This window comes from Micropterus dolomieu, linkage group LG22, assembly GCF_021292245.1.
Source record: "Micropterus dolomieu isolate WLL.071019.BEF.003 ecotype Adirondacks linkage group LG22, ASM2129224v1, whole genome shotgun sequence".
Classification (NCBI taxonomy): Eukaryota; Metazoa; Chordata; class Actinopteri; order Centrarchiformes; family Centrarchidae; genus Micropterus; species Micropterus dolomieu.
The window spans coordinates 11,676,210-11,699,314 of NC_060171.1; the positions used below are offsets into that span (position 1 = coordinate 11,676,210).

The 23,105-nt window shown below is 40.4% G+C and overlaps 1 protein-coding gene across 1 annotated transcript in view; it reads left to right on the forward strand.

Moving 5' to 3' along the window:
- The window catches only part of nell2a (neural EGFL like 2a), a 102,872-nt gene that overhangs the window by 49,941 nt on the left and 29,826 nt on the right, over nucleotides 1–23,105 (forward strand). The window contains exons 13-15 of the mRNA XM_046038298.1: nucleotides 9,861–9,986; nucleotides 18,438–18,560; nucleotides 20,453–20,548. Of these exons, the coding sequence (XP_045894254.1) occupies nucleotides 9,861–9,986; nucleotides 18,438–18,560; nucleotides 20,453–20,548 (345 nt within the window). The remainder of the gene's footprint in view (nucleotides 1–9,860; nucleotides 9,987–18,437; nucleotides 18,561–20,452; nucleotides 20,549–23,105) is intronic.

The window sequence follows — 23,105 nt, forward strand, 5'->3', positions numbered from 1 at the left end:
GCAGACTACACGATTTTCAGCGTCGGCCGATGGCCGTGCCGTTCACACTGCACAACTTGCTGTCTTGTGACGGGAGTCTTGAAGTCATTGTGGCGTTCACACTACGTGACTGATCGTGACAGGGGGTCACACACTACACAAGTTGACAGCGGCTGTGTCACCCGATGCTGGTGTCCAAACCAAGTCTTGTCAAGAAAACACACGTGAAATGTGAAACGTGAAATGACGCGAACCTACAGACAAAACAGATGTTGTTTGTTATTATAAAGATCGCAATTGTAAAGACAAAGAATATGGGTGAAAGAATAGATTAGCACACGCAGGTAGCAGGGATTGTCTGCTGTCATTGGCTGGATGTGGATGTCGAGTTGGCCAACGCTTCCAGATATTTGGCATGCTAGATATCTGGCAGACGTCAGCAATGTGTCAGAAATGTGTCGGGGAGCCGTTTTGACGCGTCATTGAGTAATTCACAGATAACGACTGGCGACTGCCGATCAACCACTGATTTACTCCCGATCACAGCATGCCGAGCTTGCCGAGATGCAAATCAGGCTAAAAACTGTGTAGTGTGAACTAGGCTTTAGGTGCGACTATTTGGAGAACAGAGCACACTTTTGACCATATCTAACCACACCTGTGGACATAGTGTTTGTTACTCCACATAAGAATAACATAGCTGTACTGGGCTCTATGGGCTAAATGTTATACAGTATATTTTGTGAACCTCAGATGACACCTATGATCATAGCTGGATGTGGCCAGGTGTGGTCTGTTGCACCACACTCTGCCGTTATGTAGTATGGTACTGTAGTGTCACACTACATCACTTTTGCATAGTGTAAGGGAAAAGCACCATTAGCTGAAAGTGCAAGCAGGATAATTAGAATGGGTGCTGTTAAACTTAAAAGGAGTCTGAAAACAGTCTTGAACAGCTCTCTAAATACTAAAGTAGCTATAGCTTGCTGTACTTTTTGTCTGACAGCAAGAACTAAAAAAACTCCCTCTTTATGCAAAACAAGGACATGTTTTGTCCTAATAATACAAAGCTGCACACCCCACTCTGGTAGGACTATGATTGATTCAGTAGTTATGCAGGATTGCACAAAGGTGAAAAAAAGACGACAGCCATTTTCAAGCCATCCATTGTGGCGTGGGGAAAGATTGACCCCGAGCACTCCATTCAGCGATAAAAGCCACTGCTGACTCTTGGCCAGGCCTCTTTGCTTGACGCATCACATGTGTCCATGTGACAGGCCAATCAAGAAAATGGAGTGTGTTAATGGTGATGGAGATGGTGGCTCTCCCCCACGCGTTCGTCGATGCCCCTCATCATCTCACTGCCTAACATATTGTTTTAGCAAACGTAACTGCTGTCACCAGGGGCAGGATGGATGGTGTCTTACAGTTAATAGGCTCTAAATCAAAGCCACATTGCAGACGGCCAGTCAGAAAGCGGGAAAGCTGTCACCTGAGACCTCCGCTCAAGGTTACCATTGCAATTGTGGACCGACTGCATTTGTTCTCTTACTTTCTGTCTCTTCAGCGACAGTTAATACCTTTCGCTGCTTTCTCTCCACTTCTGTTCCTCTGCCATCTAAATCTCTTTCTCCTGCTATCTCTCTAACACACACGCAACACTTTTTACCACTTTTACTTCACACTGGCTCTTTCTCATGCTACATCTTTCTGTGTTTAATCCACTACTTTGCCTGCCCTTTTCTCTCCACCTCCTTCTGTCCTCCATCTGTATCTCTCTCACTTCACTATCTCAGTCATTCGCCCTCTCCCTGGCTGTCTCATCTCCCCTTTTCTGTCGAGCTCTACAGTAGGCCTACAGCTTGTCGTGACTGTCTTTTTCTCTTATCCAGTTCTTTTCCTTACCTGGCCTTTGTCTTCCTTCACTCTACTTCCCATTCCCCCCCTACCCTCTCTCCATCTCTGTTTCTCTCTCTCTCAAAGCCAAGTTTAATTAGCCTCCATTCACTTAGTGAAGGACACATGTACTTTCATAGGTGGTCGGCAATTGTCTGTCTGCTTCATTTATTCATGAAGATTTTAAATAGCTGGAGGCAGCAAGTATTGATGAAACTGTGAAAGAAAGAAGACCAAGGAAATGTGAATGCCATAGTTGTAGGCAGGGGCTGAGCTCTTAGTTTGTGGGTTGGTGGGCGGTACTCTGCCCAAGGACATACGAGCCGAGTGAATGCCAATGCAAATCTATTGAAATTCAATTTCAAGTGCTCTTCGCAAAAGCACCTGGCACACAACATATTCAGGGGTGAATGTCCTCTTACGCTCTTACAGACACTGAATACAGTGAATGAATAATAAATTGGTAATGTCAAGGACTATGGAGCTTGTCTCTCAAAAAGTGCCTACATTTGACCTATGCTATCAACACGAACAAGGCCGTGGAACATATTACACAGCCGGGTTTCTTCAGTTCAACTTACATTTGCATCAAATTGCATTTGGTTGCATCACATTATCAAGATTATTTTGTTTACCCTGGCAGTGTTGTGCATCTTCTGTCTGATGGTTTGGCATGCAGTTTAGAACCCTAGAATAGCTGTTGCTAAGGCAACAGCTAATATGGATCCAAATTTGGAATCATGAGAGTGAGATGGAAATACAAAGGACAATCTAATAAATCACATTCTTAAAGCTGCACTAACAGAGTTTTAATTACCAGGGTGCCGAAAGCCTTCATAACAAACTCACCGAAACACAGCCCCGATAACACTGGTTTACCAAGTTGTTGTGTTAACATGTTAGCAAACAATTGCCTGCTAACATATGCGTTAGAGACAGAGCAACTTTAGCATTAGTTAGCAAGATCTCTGAATTGTATCTAGCTACATTCATGAAAAATGGCAACAGAAAAGGAGCTGTACAGGCTGTAGTAAGTCAGCTACAGAAAAATTTACTCATAAAATTAACATATTTCTTTGATCAATGTGAAGGTAATACGAACACAATGCCAGGCTATATGAATGAAGTGAAGCAAAACAGCAATTCAGTCTTATTATCCGGCAATATGAGCATCCCATTGAGTCATATTTCTGGCCACTTGATGCATAGTCAGTTCACTAACTTGCTGTGCTCAAGCTTTTTTTTTTTACCAGTCACTCATTTCATTCCTCTTTCTGTTGTTTCATGATCAGCAGGTAGGGTACACACCATTTATATGAGCTTGTTCACTGGAAACAGCCATCCAAGATTTTATAATGACTCAACCTGTAGTACAGTCTACTACAGAATGCACCAGTAAAATAACCACAACAGTAAGTCAGTGTCCAGTGTGGCTCTGTTTAGTGATTCTGGCTGATTAGATCTGCGCTCAGGTCGAAGTTGGGTGGGCATTATTTGAGGACACCAAACTCAATGTAACTTATCTATTAAGACATGATACACTTAATTGATCCCACAATTGGAAATTAAGGAAATAAAGACCTGTTCTAAGCTACGATCACAATGCAATGCAGGCCCTCTAATGTACAGTCCCCTCCAAAAGTATAAGGTAAGGCAAATTATTTGTTTTTGTTATTCACTTGGGTTTAAGATAAAAAGATGAGTATGAGACAAGAGTTCAGAATTTCAGCTTTTATTTCCTGGTATTCACATCTAGATGTGTTAAAAAACTCAGGACATACCACCCTTTCTTTGAACCCACCCATTTTTCAAGTGAGCAAAACTGTTGGAACATGTGACTGACAGATGTTTCTTGTTGCCCAGGTGTTGCCTTTTCGGTTGATTGTCCAAACATTAAATAGCTCTGCATGACTAGTCTAAGGCTGTATTCGGAACTGCCTAGTGTGCAGTATGTACTGTATACTGCATACTATATGAGGTATAGTATGAAGTATGAAACTGTTAAATAGATTTATTTTGCAGCATGCTACGCCAGGCTTTGCTAGTTTCCGGTTTTAAAAATTGGAACAATAAGCCGAATATAAATGTAAGTACGCTTAAAATGTATTCTTCTTTTCAATCTTATATATGAGAACAAGGCTGTAGCCGACCTGTAGCAGATGTTTGCTTCGGTATATTGGTGCATAAATAAGAATGATATAAAATAAAAGCAAATAAAAAGCACGTACTATAACCACAACTGTAACAGTACACTAACAATGTAATGTCTATTTAGAATAATAAAGATAAATAATAATAAAGTGACCTTTCATACCACTAAGCAAGCCACTGTCAAGCTGAGAAAAGAAGGAAAATCGACCAGAGCCATTAGACAAACATTGGGCATAGCAAGCACAACAATTTGGAATGTCCTGAAAAAGAAAGAAACTACTGGTGTACTGAGCAACAGACGTTGAACAGGTCGGCCAAGGAAAACAACAGTAGTTGATGACAGAAATATCGTGAGAGCTGTAAAGAAACCCCCAAAACATCAGTAAGTGACATCACCAACGACCTCCACAGTGCAGGGGTGAAGGTATCACAATCCCCTGTTTGAAGAAGAATCAGAGAGCAGAAATAGAGGCCACAAAATGCAAACCACTCATCAACAGGAAGAGTCAGAAGGCCAGATTGAAAAAGAACTACAGAGATGAGCCGCAAAAGATCTGGAACACAATCTTATGGACTGATGAGACCAAGATTAATCTCTACCAAAGTGATGGAAAGTGTGGAGAAAGAAAGGAACTGCTCATGATCTGAAGCATACAAGCTCATCTGTGAAGCATGGTGGACGTAATGTCATGGCTCGGGCGTGCATGCGTGTGGACTGAGGATGGAGTGTGTGAGCTGCCGAGTGTTGTGTTGGAGTAGCAGTAACAGACCTGAGAGAAGGGCTACCCGACGGTGCAGGGTAGAGACGGCCTCCGGGGCGTCTGAGCACAGCCTCCTTCAGGATCCTACGTCGGGAAGCGGAGGTTTTTGACAGGGATGACGGCCGCCTATCAGGCCCAGCGGCACACCGGCGGTGTAGCAGTGTCGGCCAGCACTGTCTGCCGAAAGGGATCCGTATCAGGGAGACTCCAAGCCGCAGGTGCATCCGCTGGATGGACCGGAGTGTCGTCAGACAGGGCAGCATAGTGGTTGGAGAGGCCGATGTGCGGAGGAGAGGCAGCCCCATCCGAGCCTCTCTTGCGGCCACAGACCACCACTTCACCCCAGGTTGACTGATGCTTCGGAGTCGAGCAGGAGGAAAGCCTTGGAAGGGTAGAGGGGTCCCACAGCACGGTGTCCTGGATGTTAGCGGTTGCGCTAAGAGAAACAATCTGTTTGGCTTGTACTGAAGCCACATCCATAAAGCCAGTCAGCAGGGAATCTTTCTCTTCCCCTGAAAGTCGTCGGATTTCTTCCATAAGGTCAGCAATCTTTTTGTTCGCTTTCTTAAGGAGTGTGCAGTCCTCATGGGGCAGAGTTATCTCGGCTAGCAGAGTTATCTCGGCTAGCATAGTCACCGGAGCTTTGTTGTGGTCAGTAGCGTTGATCGCGTTTTTACGGTCATCAAGCTTAAAATCCATGTCGGATGACTAAAATCCTTAACCCACGTAAAACGTAAATTAAAATCTTAAGTTAAATAAAAAGGATATAAAAATGTAACGAAAAAGTGTGGAATAAAACTGGATAAGAGTCCGGTTTAAGACGGAGCTTCCGACAGGTGGCTACAGATGCCAACGCATGCACAGAGTACAGATTACGTCAGCAATTACGTCAGCGATCAGGGGTAACACAGGGGGATGTCAATCTGTATATCCATACAGTCCTGACAAAGAGATCTAATCAAGCATAATAAGTGAAAACACATAAGCAGGTATACCATGGGTATCTAGCCCTTTAACTGTGCTCTTAACCACTTGGCCAGCTTTCTATTTAGCTTGTCTTTAACATTTGGCTAATGCCAAGCTAGCGTTAGTTGTGCTTGTATAAAACATACAGGATGAGATACTGAAGACAGAGATGATTAAATTAACCATTTCTAGTTGTTTAACGTTACCTTACAGACAGGTGTATTGAAGTATTGTCTTTTTACTTGCGAATGTACTGCGTATTGCACATAATAATAATAATAATAATAATAATAATAATCTTTATTTGTAGAGCACTTTTCAAAAACAAGTTACAAAGTGCTTTAACAAGTGTAAAGACAATAACACCCAAAAAGTATAGATTTTTTTAAAGATAAATATAAAATTTGTAAAATAGAATAAAATAAAAGGGATAAAATAAAGTCAAATAAGATCAGTTACTTACAGTAACGAGCGTAGCGGTCATCAACTAACGTTACAGTAGTTTGGAGCTAACTTAACCCTAATCGTATTCCACCACGACGGCGCAGCCTCTCGCTCTGCTGCTGCTGCGTGTGTGTGTGTGTGTGTGTGTGTGTGTGTGTGTGTGTAGGAGCCGACAGAGAGCAGGCAGAGACTGCAGCCTGATGACTTTCTTATCCGTTGCGTTGCAAAATAAAACTGAATTGACGCTCGAGACATAACGTTACATCATAGGACACGCAAGTCTCGATAGCAGTATCAATAAGCTCAAACCTCCTTTTGGAACCGGGTCGCGATCCCGATCCCTAGACTGCTCGCCCACATAGACCTGAGAAGAAGTCTAAGTAGGCAAAATAAGTGAAACTACCTGTAAGGGCTTACGATGGTGTGATAATATGGAAAATATTGAAAATGGGCACAGCAGAAATTCAATACACACAGTTCATATTTCAGTTTGGTGACCTCATCTAAGTCCCAGCATATACTTCTGTCCAGCGGAGCAGAGGTATAATCAGCCAGAATAACTGAAAACACTTGTGCTTATGTGCAGAGCCTTTTCAATTAACTTCTCTAGTGGCATAATTCTCACTCTGCAGTATCATAGAATGTAAAGCATGCTCAAGCATGCGACTGAATGACCAGTAGTGGTCTGGAGAAAAACAGCCAAGCCACTATGTGGGGTGCTTTACTTTGAATAGATTGAAAATCGAGTGGTGCAACCTTAAGTGCTTCAGCGTCCACCTCTCAAGGACCCTCTGCATTTCGACCTCTGTCGCCCTCTGATGAAGACAAATAGCTCTTTCCCGCTGGCTGCATAGAAGCCTTTAGGAACCTTCTGTAGCGAAAACCAACTTGGACAAATTGCACAAGGTGGCTCCCAGGATGGGGGAGACACCCAAAATAGGCCACTGTAACAGTGCTGTAAAGATACTACTCGGTTGTCTTCCCAAGAAGAATGACCTTTGCTGTTTCAGTAAATGCCCAAAAATTATATATGTTTAGGTTGACAAAGCCCTCTACCAGCTTTGGTAATTATGTCTTGAGCAAAGGAGGAAGTAGGTTTAGGCAGTGGCGGCTCGTGCCAAATCTCTCAGGGGAGGGGGCAATTGGCTAAGATGACAAGTTTAATGGTCTAAGTCTGCTATAAGACAAGGATTGTTCCTTAGGCTACATACTGTACAGTATTTGTGAACAGCTACATCCTGAAGTTCATTGTCAATGTCTGCAATGAATGAACAGTCCACAGTTAAGATCACCAGATCTTTAGACCTTAAGATGTAAAGGCAACTACTTTAGCAATAATGAAAAAAAAAATGACTCTCACCATCATCTGATTTTGCTGTGATAAACCTTTTTATTTAGGAACAACAAATGTAGTTACACAGTATTATTAGGGGTGTGGGCTGTAGTAAAAGTATCCACTGTTTTCCTATAATCACACAGTATCAACGAGCTATGTGCTGTTCTCCCATTCTCACTCTGTATTTACACATAAACAAGGCATGTAAGGGGAAATATAAAAGGTATATTCTATTGTTTTTAAATAAATTTTCTGTGTTGCTTTCCTACTTCTTCTTCCTTTTAACCTTCTCTGACAAAGATCATCGTGCTACCTCCTCTTTCTTCTGTGGGTCTTGCAATAAAAGAAAAAACAACACATAAAATAATTGTTACTGGTTAAGAGCATAAAAAGTTAACTTTAATACATAAAACATGGCTTAATAACAATCACATTTAACATAAGCATAAAATTCAGCTTAATAATAATTATCAAGATTTTTTTACAGTCACAGTTTTTAGCTTAGTCTATGGTATTTTACGGAGCATAAATTAGCCTAGTGGCTAGCGGACTCCTCATAGCTTAACAAATTAAATGTATTAGGCTATACTTTGTCTTACTCACCACTGGTAAAGTTACTGCATCTCCCGACAGAACACCACAGTTGAATTATCAGCCTGAACGTACGTTTTGTACAGCAGCTGATGGTAGTGAGAGCAACAAGCTGGAGGACCACAGAGTCGTTTTCAGGTGGCAGAAGCGTAGCTTTGCTGCTGGGTGTATGACGTAAACACATTAGTGCGAGCCCTCCCGTAACCCATAGAGATTGCATTGCAGAGGCCGCAGCTCAAAAAAAAACTGCCTTTACATGAAAGTCTGAGAGAGATCTGGGCGAATTAAAACCAGATTGAAATCGCACCAAAAGAGGCGGGACTCCACGGAACACGACTTGACGCTGATTGGACAGCGATATTCAGAGACAAACTGCCTGACAAAAACAGTCACCCTAGTGAACAAGCCGCCTCTGGGTTTAGGTTGCTAAACATCTGACTTTAGCGTGGGAGAATGTTGTTCATTTCCTGTTTACAACCAACAATCAGCATTTCTTTAAAGAATGGCCACGATTGTTCCCTTACCTTAACCGCGTGTTTATTATTATGAAGATGATGACAGAGCTCCCGTAAGCACCTATTCTAAACCAAACCATGACCTAAACTTAATCAAGGGTATTTGTGCTTAAACCTTACCAAATCATCATCGTCAGATCATAAAGTTATATATCAACAGTGATTTGTAATTGTTTTGGAAGGCGCAGACAAATGATGTTGTCCTGCTGATAGTGGCGTCATATCAGAAAAGGTGTGTTGTTCTGGAGGACATGGACATTTTTGAGGACTTGTGAAAATCAGTCAGACAAAGCTGGATTTTTTTCTGAGAAATCAGCAGTGACTACGTGTTCATGTTGTCTTATCCCTAATTAGAAATGATTGAAAGCCAAAGTCAATTATGGCCCGCTTCAACATCTTTGATGAATTCAAGAAGCTCCTAAACATCAACAGCAACTGTGTAATACAAGACAACAAGACAACAAGACAGCTAATCTATTTGTATAATCAGAGGCTGAGCTGACAAATATGTGCATCAACAAATATGATAAATAAGATGTTTGTTTGTAGCATACATCAGAATATTATAGCTCTTTTCTGCACATACAATTAACTTCAGTCTCTCCTTTCTTTTCTTCTTCTTTGCCTGTCAAATCCTTTAAAACATCCATGTTCCGTTGGATAAAGTAAAAATGATTGAACAACAGTATAGGAATCATTATACAATCATCATCCTCATCACATCATTTGCATCATGGGATGTACTTTTCACAGATTTTGCTACATGGTCTTGAAAACATTCCTTCATAAATTTATAATGAGGCCATTTACAATTTGTTTCTAAAGGTAAAGCTGATGAAGCTGTTGAACGTTACTTAGCTAAAGAGGTCTGAAAAACAAAGACTTAATCAAAATCAACCATGAGGCTTGAACTTGTGGTCTGAGGTTTGAGGTATCAATGCAGAATACAGATTAAAAATATTGTTTGATCTGCAGAGGGTGTCTATAATCTATTATTTATTTTTATATTATATAAAATAATAAAAAAATAATTATATATCTAATATTTTATAGATTTTTATGTGAAGCTATATTAATACCTATGACATAATGAAACACATACATTACTACCTTTTTAATGCAAAGAAAATTTACATTTACAGATTCAGTTGCATGTGATAGCAGTCCACATCTAACACAGCTTTGTTCTCCCTCTCTCCCCTTCTCTCTCCCTTCTCTCAGATATTGATGAGTGTGCTGAAGGGAAGCACTACTGCAGGGAGAATACCATGTGCGTTAACACCCCAGGCTCCTTCATGTGCATCTGCCATACGGGCTACATCAGGATCGATGACTATTCCTGCACAGGTGAGTTCCGCTGCTGGCCTTTTGACAGGCTGGAATCAAGTGCAGAAGACACTGTTTTTATTCTGGCTTTGTGAGCTTCAGCTTCCAGAGCAACCATTTTGTGTAGAGGTTGCCTGCAGACTTGAAGCGATGCAAACAAGGATGATATTTTGTTGGGTGTGTGGAGACGAGTAAAGAAATGCAGATGTAAAGAGATGCAAGAAGAGGATATGTCTTCACTGTGGGTTTCTACTACAAACGCTTTTCAAGAGACACATTTTACGTTAGGTTATTGCCAGTTAGAAATGATTTAATTTGCATCTTTAGTCATATACTGGAGGATGATATTTGATTTCATTATGATAAATTCTGCAGCCAAGAGCTGCACAGACTTCCAGAGACGGGGAAAGGAAGAGGCAGCCAGACATTCAGATATAAACCTTGTAAGTTATCTGTGTCAGAGTGCAGTGTGAGACAAAATAAGTGTAATTGAAAATCATACATTGACATTGAGAGACAGCTATCATACAACACCTGTAAAACTGTAAACGTTAGCCATGTTCTACACCTTCTCTCACTTTTTCTGTTCGTTATAGTCCAGACGGCGCCCGATTAGACACAGAATCTGTCACCCTGCAAGTATGCACGTCCTGTTCATTTAATATGCGTAGGGATTAATGTCTCAGTTTGATTTGCTCTTATTGGTTTTGCTCTAATTACTAGTGCCACATTAAAATAACACAAGAACACACACACACAGCTAAATCAATACCAGCGTTATTACTTTATGAATCAGCAGAAGCTAGCAGTAGAGAAAGAATGAACACTGAGAAAAAGTGTCAAATCAATTTTGGATTGCTTTTGCTTTGTGCAAATTACAAAGAGCATCTAGCTCTCTGCTTTGTTAAAACTTTAGATGTGTCAAACTCCATAATTACACAAATGTATTCTATAAGAAAGCGTTTATATGAATCTCTACACTCTCTAAACATCTTTGCAACTCTGAGCTTTTTAAAAGTGATTTCTATAGTTGGTATAAAGACTTTTATCCTTTGAAATATAATGGAAATGTCAGAGTGTCTGTTGCCTTTCTGTCTTGTTTGTATCTGCATGTGTGTGTACAGTCTTCGTCTGGTGTGTGAATATACTCTGTGCGTGTGTGATACGGAGAAAGAAAGTCACTGAGAACCTGAGAAACAGACTGTGAGACTGTCAGTGAAGCCGGTAGACCCATTTGTTCCAGATCAAAGTTGTAACTAAAGTCAATTTCAAAAGGAAACCAAATCAGACTAAAAAGATTGTGTGGATCATTCAGTCTTTGTTCTCTGTCTGTGTTGTGGGTGATTGTGGTAGTAGCGCTGCTTGTTCATAATCGCTTCTTCCACTATAGTTAGTCTTCATGTTATAGTAGATCAGAATAATCTTCATCAGTATGAGAAAAAATACCCATGTTACGTTGTCCTGATTGGAAATATTTATATCTGCTGATATGACTGATGATATAACTTTAATTTATATACTTTTTGCCATGTCATCTAGCTCCACTCTTATTAAAATAACAATTAATATAAAGCAGTAACATCTGTGTAAAATCAAATGTCAGGATTTACTCGACAAAAGGAGTGATGTATTTTAATGCCAGTAATGGATGGAGTAATGGATGCTACAGAATCGCAGAAGACTGTTCAAATCACCTAGAGTACAGATTCTATTTAAAGTTTGCTTTAAAAGCTTTGTTATAATGCCAAAATTAAGGGCCACACATAGAGTAAAATACATAAGAAAAATCTTAGTCAGTAATCCTTCCATAATGTAATGTCCTTCATCTAGAATAACACAGTGTCATTCCACAGTGATGAGTGGCAGATCTGCCTCATTTCCTCACCAGTTGTTTGCAACTTGTGAAACAAGATGCTAAGTAGCTCCCTGTGTGCATCATCTCTGAAGAGGAGGAAACATGCTGCATTTCCTCAGTGTCTGTAATTAAAAAAGCAATTTACACCAATGCAAACTAAGTCAGCGGCAACAGAGTGAAGGGGCTGGCTGCCGCCCGCGGTATACGTCAGAGGATTTCGGCCCACAGCCTTCCTGCCGTGCCATTCGAGTTTGAATTAAAGCCGTTAGACTCAGCTATACCACGAACACCCAGTGAAAACTCCCATTTCCTGCTCCCTCTGGGTCCCCTGTCGAGTTTTTCTCTACCCTTGTCAATGGAAATCAGGAAATTACAGAGCAAAGTTAAGGATTTGTGTATTTTTATGAACAGGCTTCTGAAAGGTATAAACAAGTTAGGAATAATTTTTAAGGGAGTAACAAATCTCTTTTCTTGTGCTCTTTTGATTTATTTATAGATAGAAACCTACTGGCTTACTCAGTCTTTTCCATATTATCAGCCACTGTACCTTATATAATTTCTCTCACCGTGTTTTCTCTAATCTTCTGAGCTGCGGGCAAGTTTTATTGTTTTATTCATTTATCATTTTTTCCATTGTGTGATCATTCCCCAGATTCACAATGAAGATTAATACCCCCAAACCCAGTGGATTAAATTGTGTCACTATATTTTATGTAGTTTCCTATTAAAATGCCTTCAAGTCACTGTAGTGGAATACACAGCTATGCGTCTCCCTATAAAAGTCAATTTGTGTGATTAAACCAAGGCTTATGTAGAGGCTTGATGTAATGACTTTTTCCCAGCTTCAGTCAAATTACCGTCGTAATCTCCCCACTGAGTTATTGGACTATCAGCTCCCACACATCCACCATCCAAGCGAGCTTGATACTGAACACAATCACCACTATAGTGATCGTAGTGATTGTGTGGATAGAGGCACATCTCACCTCTTAGCCAATATTAGAAAGATGAATTACAGCTAAATTAAGTGTAAACAGTAACATTCGGAGTCCTTAAATGAATGAATACTGGAAAACACACCAGGGTGCTTTTCCTTCGACGTGTTGATTATGCTGACATTAGTGTCACCTCTCTAGTCCTGGTGGCTGTAATTGACAATAAAAACAGGAAGATGTTAAGCTAGTAGCTGCAGGAATCTTCTGCTTATTAATAGCAATTGAACATCTGCTTCTCTTGAAAGGAGTCCAAAGGGAATGCTGATTCCTCTTGTTACTCACAGAAGAAATATTACAGCTGTGGAAGGAAACATTAAACCACCCCCTTCAGCACCTATTGACATCATGCATGCGCATGAAATACGAGCATCTTTATCATTCGCAATGGCTTTCACCAATTAACGAATCGCAAACTCAGCAGAAAGTCTCGGTATTGATAGCCATATTTCTACATGTGTTACAGCGTCATATGTGAACCAGTCAGCCTAGTAAAGAGGATTAAGTTAACTGTAGTTCATTTCATGGCTCAGAGTTTATGGGCAGAATAGTGGATTAAAGGACTGATCCGCAGATTTAAGCCTGGACGAAACCGCATGGAGCTCTGGTTATATGTCCCCCCTCACTTTGTCAGGAGGTCAGCGAGCTGTGACAGAAATCCGTATTTTACATCAAGACCACCTGCAGCGAGGGGGGTCACAGGTTCAGATCCCAGCTGGTGGCAGACTATAACACACGGACTTCATGTACTTTAGTTTAAATGAAATATGTACAACCAAATGTCGTGACACGGCCCAAGCTCCGTATCCAGTGGAGCATTTAGCAAAATAAACACCCACCAACTTTCTTTTGCCCTTTTCTTTGACTAGTATTATATCCTTGATCTTGAAGGTCAAAATTCCTCCTCTTTCTTCCCCTCCACTCTTCGTCTTTTCCCCAAAGTGCCCGAGGTCCTCCGCGCTCTGTGAGATTAGCAGCTAATCCATGAAAGGTAGCGGATTGGTTGTGCTCTCCCTTTGAATGTTATTAAAGAAGGTTGTCCTGAGGTGTGCATGTGTGCTAGGTGTACGTGTGCATGTGTGCGCTTGTGCTCGATGTGTGTATGCAGGGTGTGTGTCCTTGTTCTAATCCTGTGATAACCAGACCTGGGACCCTAAGGCAGAGAAACGGAGGGAGGGCTAGGCAGAGACAGAAAAAAGGGATGGACAGGGGCCAGAGGTGGAGCAGGGGGTTAGACAACAACAGAGATCAGAAAAGATGACTTTCAGCCTGACAACTCAAAGGGTCTGCCACCTGGGGGGATTTGGATAAAGAGAGTTTTTTCTGACATTCAAGTATTCTGCTTGAATAAAGGAATTGCATGTCAAGACTAATTGCTGCTGATAGTAGAAGCTAATAATGCATGTATTTGGCATTTTAAAAGTGCCTTATTGAGTTTTTTAAAAGTTATGTTGACTTTTAGTGTGTCAAAACACATTGTGTGGAATAAAAAAAAAATGTCTTCATTGTTATTCAGTGTAGATCGCATAAAACATCTGAGACCATTTATCCTGGCTACAACATATATCCAAACAATCAGAATTTCATGTACATCCGTGTGTTACTATTAGCTCTCTGTCACCCTTGCAGACCAATGCAGAGTCACAAAGGAAGCAAAGAAAGTTCTTCCCTGACATACGCATCATATCATCTTGCTTTCAGGCCTGTAATTTTTAAGTTAAAGTCGAGGCCACAGTGTTTTCAGGAAAGCAGCCTGAGGTAAGAGCTCGCTGTGTTGTTTTGGCAGAAGGTGGAGGGAGTCAAGCAGGAGGAGAAACGGCCTGGCTCGAGAGAGATCCCCGGTGACAGGCTGTACATAATTGATTGTTTATCTGTCTACAGCCTGAGCAGCAGCAGTCAGCGAGGAAATACCTCACACACACACACAGACACACACAGACACACACACACACAGACACACACAGACACACACACACACACACACACACACACACACACAGACACAGGCGCACACAGACACACACACACACACACACACACACACACACACATTTAAGGGATTTAGTTGGTGATTACATTTAGAGTCACTTAAACTGAGTGCAGTAATAAGACTAAATTCCTAAATGACCAAAATTGCTAGTAACCAATACTAAACTAAAGGTCATGGTGATAATACACACTCTGCATGTGCACACACACACACAGCACCTGGTGGCACTGCGGCCCTGTCTGTTCAGACTGATGGCTGGCTGGTCCCTGCTCTGGCAGATGTGACCTTGGGAAAACAAAAAAAACACCTTATTCTCTTTCATCTCTCCCGTGCTCCTATTACCGTTTTTATATGCCGATGAGCAGACTTTAATTCTGCCCAACAGCAGGTGAGTGTGTGTGCAACAAGAGCAGAGCAGCGGGCCCTCCTAAGTGCCCTTCAATCCATCTCACACGCACATGCACACATACATCATACCCTCTATGGAGGAGCTCATCACAATGTCACTTTCAATTTGGATGAGCCCACGGTCTGTTCAGGAGATGTAATGGATTGGATGATAGCAGGGAAATGGATGATGCGGCTCAGGTCTCCTGCAACAAGCATTCACATTTCTGATCCTCTCACTCTTCTGGTGCCATCTTTCACTCCTCAAAGCTGTCTGTCTTTCACAATTGCATGTGCTTAAAACGCCCCAAGTTATGGGAAAATACCCATAAGTGGGTCCTAAACACAAAAACATTGCATCTCTATGGTAGAGGAAGGCTTCTGAGATTTACTTAATGTCTGAAGAAAATGTGGGATAGGAAACTGAGCTGAGAGAAATTAATTTATTTCTGTTCCCTGCCAGGCGCAGTGTGGCCCAGAAATTCACAGAAAAAAAAAATAGAAACAGTCCAAAGTGTTGCCCCCAGATTAGCACTAAAGTCTTTGTGTTTGTGTTTTCGAAGAGTCTAAACCTTTTTAAGACATGCAGTTGACTACTTGTCCTTCCAGCAACCTTTGAAAGTTCTCTCTGCACTATAAACACATGACGATACAAAATGGTAAAAAAGTTGTCTGGTTAAATTAATAAATGTTTTACAAACACTGAAGTTAGAGGGAGAGCTCTCTTGGCAAAAGACTGACTTTTCATGATGTTTTTTTTTTGTTTTGCATCCTTTTGGGTCATTACGGGATACAGAGTTGTTCAATAAGAAGAGAAGATCTCAGAAGGTTAAAACAAGTCCAGAAAGTTTTCTGCACTTCAGCTGATGTAGTACTCTGTAAGCAAGTACTTATCAGAAAGCAATATTTATGTGAATCTCCAAAATACGATAGAGGAGTATTCTTCTTTAGTGTGTCTCAGAGGGATAAAGATCTGCCTTTGTGTCCATGGGCAGATGAAGGGCCTGCATTAAAGTGGCCGTTCATACAGCAGGGGAGAGCTCTTAACTGATCTACTGTTCTTTAAAGGTGGGGTATGCGATTATAATCCAGTGCTCGTCTTTTTGTTAAATTCAGCAAATATCCCCTCACGGTCCGCTAGCTGTCCGTTCTGTGTGTGCAGTGAAGTTGCTTGGACCGTGCCACACAACACTATTCCAGCCATTCGTGTTATGATTTGTGTGCCAGGTAAAGGTAAATAACTTGCCCATGGACATTCAGCTTAGCTTCTAGTTTGCTTTTGCAGTTACTATAGAAGTAGATACACTGAGGTCGGATCTGATGGTAAAAATAAGACAAGTTCTCCCTTGCGGTTTTAAATTGCCTCATTTACAGCATTTAATTTCTAAAGAGGCCTATTTATAAATTCTGTAAAAATATGACAATTAAAGAGGTGGTATTGTGCTCATTTTCAGGTTCAAAATCTTTTTTAGGGGTTGTAACAGAACAGGTTTACATGGTTTAATTTTCAAAAAAACACCATATCGTTTTAGCAATGGAGTGATACATTGCGCAGTTCCTAGTTAAGGACTATTAGCCAATCAGAAGCAGAGAAGGGCAGGTCAGTGAGAAGCCAGTAAACACGGCTTCGGTTCAGCTATACATGTTCCCCTTACCAGCTAAGCAACATGGACTGGAGCAAGAGTTTGAGAGTGGTGAGTTATTAATCTGTAACAAATGTATCTGTCATCCATAAAGTTATAACTGAGCTCTGTCAATTTATGTCCATTGACTGCCTGGAGGGTAGCTAGTGTTTGGAAGGGAGAGGGAAAAACACTGTTTTTAAGGGCGTGTTGGACTAGCCACTTGGCGAACATTATGACGCGCATTTTGCTTTCATCCCTGTAATGTCACAGGGATGAAAGGGAAACGGCTGGACTACAAACGAGCTGTTTTCAGGCAGTTCAGACCAGTCTTTTCTGTGGGAGATGGGAAATCCCTTTGGGGTGGACTTTGGGCTTTTTCATTTTGCAAACCTATTACATGCACAAAAAAGGTATATAACTCAAAAAAGTAGAGGGAAAAGGGCAAAACGCATAATACCACCTCTTTAAGCGTGAAAATCCTTGTGTTACAAAGGTAACAAGAATACTTTAAAAATTAAGTTGTATTCACCATTAGAAACCTGTAGCCTTAATTGTCTACTTTCCATTATTTGTGTTACATTTTAAACCCAGCTTTAGGTTACTTAACAAAATAAACAAAATAAAGACACTGAACAATTTTAGTTCAGTTTGTGTGTTAGAGACAACACATTACTTTGTGGAGAAAAATCAACATGGATTGTATGATTTAAACAATATTGGGCTATTAATTCATTAGTAATTCCACAACTTTTAATGTGTCTGCAGGGGGTTGTAGTAAATAGTATTAGCATATTGTGATTTTTTTTTAAAACATGTTTACACTGAAAAAAATATATTTAATTCAAATCAAAATAGATTTTACTGTAGATAAGACCTAATCACACATTTCCTCCTATTTTTTGTTTTCTGCATTACTCAGCACTGACTTTGTGTCATTTTTCCATGTGGTATAATCACAGTACTTGTATTGTTTGATTTGTTTGATTCTTCAGGCCTTTATTACATTTTATTTTGCCACCTCAACCTCTCCAGACAGAGGGGAAGAGATTTGTTGGCCAGTTGGATACAGTATGTTGTCAAGGGCTGTAGCCATTAGTCAAGCTTGTCAGAGGGATATTCATAACAAACCAAAGCTAACTCCACAGCAGCAGCAATGAGAGCTTGAGAGTCCTGATTCTTTTGGCCAACTGTGCTAATTTACAACAATCAAACTAAAAGCCAGTGGCTCATAAAAGCAAAGAACAACACAAGACAGCACATCATTAATGTAGTTATGAAGTTAGTTTATTTTCAGTGGTTATAAAACTCAGACTCATCATTGAGACTGTTCTATCCTTCATATTGCACCAAGAAACAACAATAAATTATAGCAAAACATCTGAAAAATTTGTTATGACAGATCATGATGGAAAATAGAGAAATGTCTTGTCCTCCTCTGTTTGTCATTGATGTCTTACTACTAGACTCATGGCTGTGTAACTATCCAGTCATTTTCTTTCGCTTAATGGATATTATGACATTGCCTGACCTGTTGCTGCTGCAGTTTTCCCACTTGTTTTTTAACAACTGATATGACTAAAGGGCTTGTTGAGATTGATGTCTGTTGTGTTTTTTTGTCTTTAGAGCACGATGAGTGCCTCAGCGGGCTCCACAACTGCGATGAGAATGCCCTGTGCTTTAACATGGTTGGAGGCCACAGCTGCTCCTGTAAGCCTGGCTACACTGGCAATGGGACAGTATGCAAAGGTAGGCACCACCATGTTCGTTATGGTATTCATTGTGCCAGCACATAACAAGTACCCAGCCCAAGTAGACTTATGAGACACCAAAATATTGTTGCAGTGGTTAAACATCTGTCAGACATGAACTATCAATTTTCTTGCATTACAAACAAATAACTTTTTCTCCCAGGATTTTACAAATTAAATCTCTTGCAAAAAAAGGTTTCCCTCTAAAAACACAGCTCAAGTTATTTAGAATCATCCATGAGAAATAAAGTACATTTTACTAAAAAGTGTAGTCCTAACCTAATCCTTAAGCAATACAATATGAAATGCATTTCATCTTCAATCTCATACAGGAACAAGCAGTCTGTTCTCTTCAGGGAGACCGTTAAACATGTCTGTTTCTATGGTAATGTACCTGTATGTAACTGTACACACACAGATATCTTTGACTTTTAGTTCAATTCTGCTTAACATAAGCCTGCACACTGTAGTTGTTTTTGATGAGACAACATGTTTATCATCGTACCACCACCACACATCAACAAGACCGCATTCCCTAATACAAAACGAGCAGTTTGCGCAGATCATCATGAATATCACACTGTAATCTGCTTTTAAAAAAAAGAAGATAATTCATTAAAAAAACAAAATTCGCCTCACTAAGCCAGGCATGTTCATGTAAAATGTCCCAATTAAATGTCTTTCTAATGAGCCATTGTTCAGGCATATTCACAAATCACAGGGGGGCGGCATTAGCTCAGTCAGTGGGGACTTGACTTTGAAACTAGAGGGTCGAGTTGACCACAGCTGAAGGTGCCCTTGAGAAGCAAATCCTCACAAATATGAAGCTGTTAGGGAATTGAAATTTTTGCTTGAAATTACAAACAAAAATGGACATACATTATATCCTTAAAAATACAATATATCCTTGCTTGGGCTTGAAAGGGCAGGGGGAAGGTTTGATGGCAGAAGGTTTTGGTTGCATTGTAGCAAATGTGGCAACCAGCATTTTTGGAGCTTGACCCAAACTAGTCAATACCAGTAACAGAATTTTGACCATTCATTTAAAGGTCCAATGTGTAATCTGATGTTCTATTGCCGGAAATGCAATATGATATTCATAACTATGTTTTCAGTGGTGTATAAAGACCTTACATAGAATAAGCCATTTCTATCTACATAACTGCAGGTCCCCCTTACAGGAACATCGCCATCTATTCATCTATTATGTGGTTTATAATGGACTGTGGTGCAGTAACAATGTTACACTCTTGGCTTACATTTTCCATGTTATCTGTCAGTGACCAAATTGAAGTAACGTTTGGTTTTACTGAATAATTAAGTAAATATAATTTCTTAATATATCTATCTAAAGAAACCTCATTTCTTGACTGGCTACTCTCAGCTGACACCTTTTGCCTGTGTCAGCCACTGTAGCTATCCTACGCTCTCTTGAATTCACAACCTCACCGCTAGATGGCACTAAATCTTACACACTTAACCTTTAAAATCAAATGAAAATGAAGTGCAATATTAATTTGTTGGAGTATAATTTTAAATTTAATTTTAAATTTTAACACCTTGTGGTATTCCTTTTAATAGATAAGGGGTTCGGTTTGTGTATATATTTCATTCATTTCAATTGCATTCTGTCAACTTCAGTGGCTTCTCTGTGTTTTGGGAACACATTAACCACCAGCCTATCCATGGATAATGAATTTTTTTGAATTAACCTTGGCAAGATGCATTAATCACGCAAAATAATATCGTGAGAGCCTGTAATGAATCACATCACCAAATTAGCTCTTATTCTGTATGCAAATACATATGCTGCTGCTGGTCTAATTACATAGTTAATGCTCGTTAATCTTACTGAGTAATGGCTCTTCTCTCTCTCTGGTCTACCTCTAGCTATGTGTGACGGATTGTGCCAGAATGGGGGAACCTGCGTCTCACCTAACAACTGTGTTTGCCAGCAAGGATTTACTGGGAAGAGATGCGAGACAGGTAAGAGAGCTCATTTTAGTTATACTCCTACGTTTCTCTCCTCAAAAATAGCTCAAGGGAGACTTTTGACTGAATGTGCGAGGAGGGACGAGAAACAGGAGGAAGAGGTGACGTAAAGTGCGGAGGGTGTTTCACTTTCTTCAGATCTAACAAGAAAAGGGACAAACTGAAATAGGAGGGGAGATTATCGCAGAAAGTTGAGATCAAAGCTGTTGTTTTAGTTATCTTGGCATATTTGGGCTCTTGTTTAAAAAAGCAGTGATAATTCTTACTTTGTGGAGCTGTCTTCGATCTGACCCCTACAAAACAGCTGATCTGTAAATGCTTCGACTGCTCACACTGTGCTTTATTTACTGTGTCTGTGTGTGTGTTTGAAAGTGTTTGTGGCTGTGTGTGTGTCCGTGAGTGCATCTGTCTGACTGTGTGGGTCTGTGCTCCATGGTGAATAATGAGCTTGTACCTCTTCCAATGGTCTGATGGAGGATTTGAACTGCAGTTGCAGCAGTATGGGAATTACCCCATATCACAGCCCCATATTAATCAGTGTGGCATTCCTCCTCATGCCACATCTATATTACAACTGCACAAACTCCTGATGTACAATATCCGATAGGGCATGATAGCTTAACGGAGTATTAAGTCAGCCAGTGTTTATACTGTAGCAAAGACCATATCACTACTTGCTCTCATGCATGGAAATATGTCACACACAACATTGTGATAAGACTCGGAGCTTTGAATCCTATTCAGTGTGTTTTCCCCTGCAGTGCTGGTGATTTCAGGTAACCAAGAAAGACTATAATCCTGATGGTTGTGCTCGTGCACCGTATGTCTAATCTATAGCAGCAACACCTTTTTCATAACCCATTTCAAGCTTTTGTGGAGTGTCCTTGAGGAGACATGCGGTCGAGCTAATAGAAAGTCAAGTCATGACAGTGTGTGCGCTCGTGTTTGAGTGAAGCAAACTGAACTTCTGTGCTTGCCCATTGGTTCAGGTATTGATTGCACATAAAGGACCTTTTTTTTACGAGGCATCCTTTTTACTGCACATCTTAAAGTAAATTAATTTCCTCATGGTGCTGGTCTGAGATGCTGAGGAAGGGGGAGTGTGTGTGTGTGTGTGTGTCTTAGAGCTACTGAGAATGTGTTAACACACCTAACCATAATGACTTATCCTCCTGTACATTTTGCAGCAGAGAAGGTTCTGAGGACCTCGACCCTTAGTAATGGCACGGCCCAGGCAATCACACATTTCATTACCTTCTATAGTGTTTTAAATCCCTGCCTTTCTCTTGTCTGTTTTGTCTCTTTGCTGTGTGCCCTGCGCCTCCAAAACACAGTTGCAGAATAGTCCATAGGAGAAATCATAAAATTGTGCAGCAGTGTTGTGATTCTATTCATCATCTCAGTATCCCGAAAGTAGAGATCTAAAAATAATTGTAAGGTTGTGTAGGAAACATTTCTTTGTTGTAGCCTTAGTCCCCCCCCCCCCTGATCTCTGTCCACAAAAAAGGAAGTAAATTCCATAAAAAGTCAAAGCAAAGCTTTGTTAAAGTGGCTACATGATTAAAAGACCAAGACGATCAACCACACACTGGTCTTCCCCAGGGTCAAACAATCACACACAGAGACAAGTAACTTAAGTACAAGCTTCAATCATATGCGTGAGAATTCACATTGGGCTTTCTCATTACACCAGTACTCAATACTCAATGAATTAACACTATGTCACAGATAGTAGAAATGAACTAACATATATTGATTTTCTTGACCTTTTTGTACCTTAATGAAAGTGCCTTGACATTTTGGGGGGGAATTCATTCCCTTTTTTGTGGACACAAAATTGATTGCTTACCTATGCATCAGCAGCACCTGCTTTGTGTTACATTGCTACCAAATCCAAAAAGCCTTTCCTCGTTTGTTTTTTATCTATTATATATCCCCACAAAACTTATTAAAAAATTAAATTGTAATGGTATCTAGCCATACAAATACTTCTGGTTTTATTTGTCTAGGTTTTTAAAATATCTGCTTTGGGATTTCCACCTTCACCCCAATTTATTGCAGGTGAATTGAATTTGGTTTATGGTGCTCACAGCATTGCAAAAAGTTGATTTAAGCTTGCACCACTCATATCATATGTATCCATAGATGAGACTATTGTCTTTTCTATTATTTTGGTAAGTCACAATGCAATGCACATCATACAAGTGAAATTTAAAAAGTTATGGTGATTTCCTACCTCAAAGCAGTATGGCTGTCCCACAGTATAACAAACCCTGGAAAACTCTATATCCAAAATGATTTCAAGGGCATAGTAACCAATTAATTTGATTTAGGCTAGGCAGACACCCAAAAGGGTAATGGTGTCGAAGGATTAAAAAAATCAACATGAATGTATCTTTCCAGAATCACAGTCTGTTACTCTTGATAATCCAAAATAGTTTTTATAGGGATCCTTTCCGTTTGTTGAAAGTAGTTCCAGTGAAAACCTCTGTGAGGGACTGGGACACTGTTGGAGCGACACAATGATAAATCTATATACCAGCACCTCTAA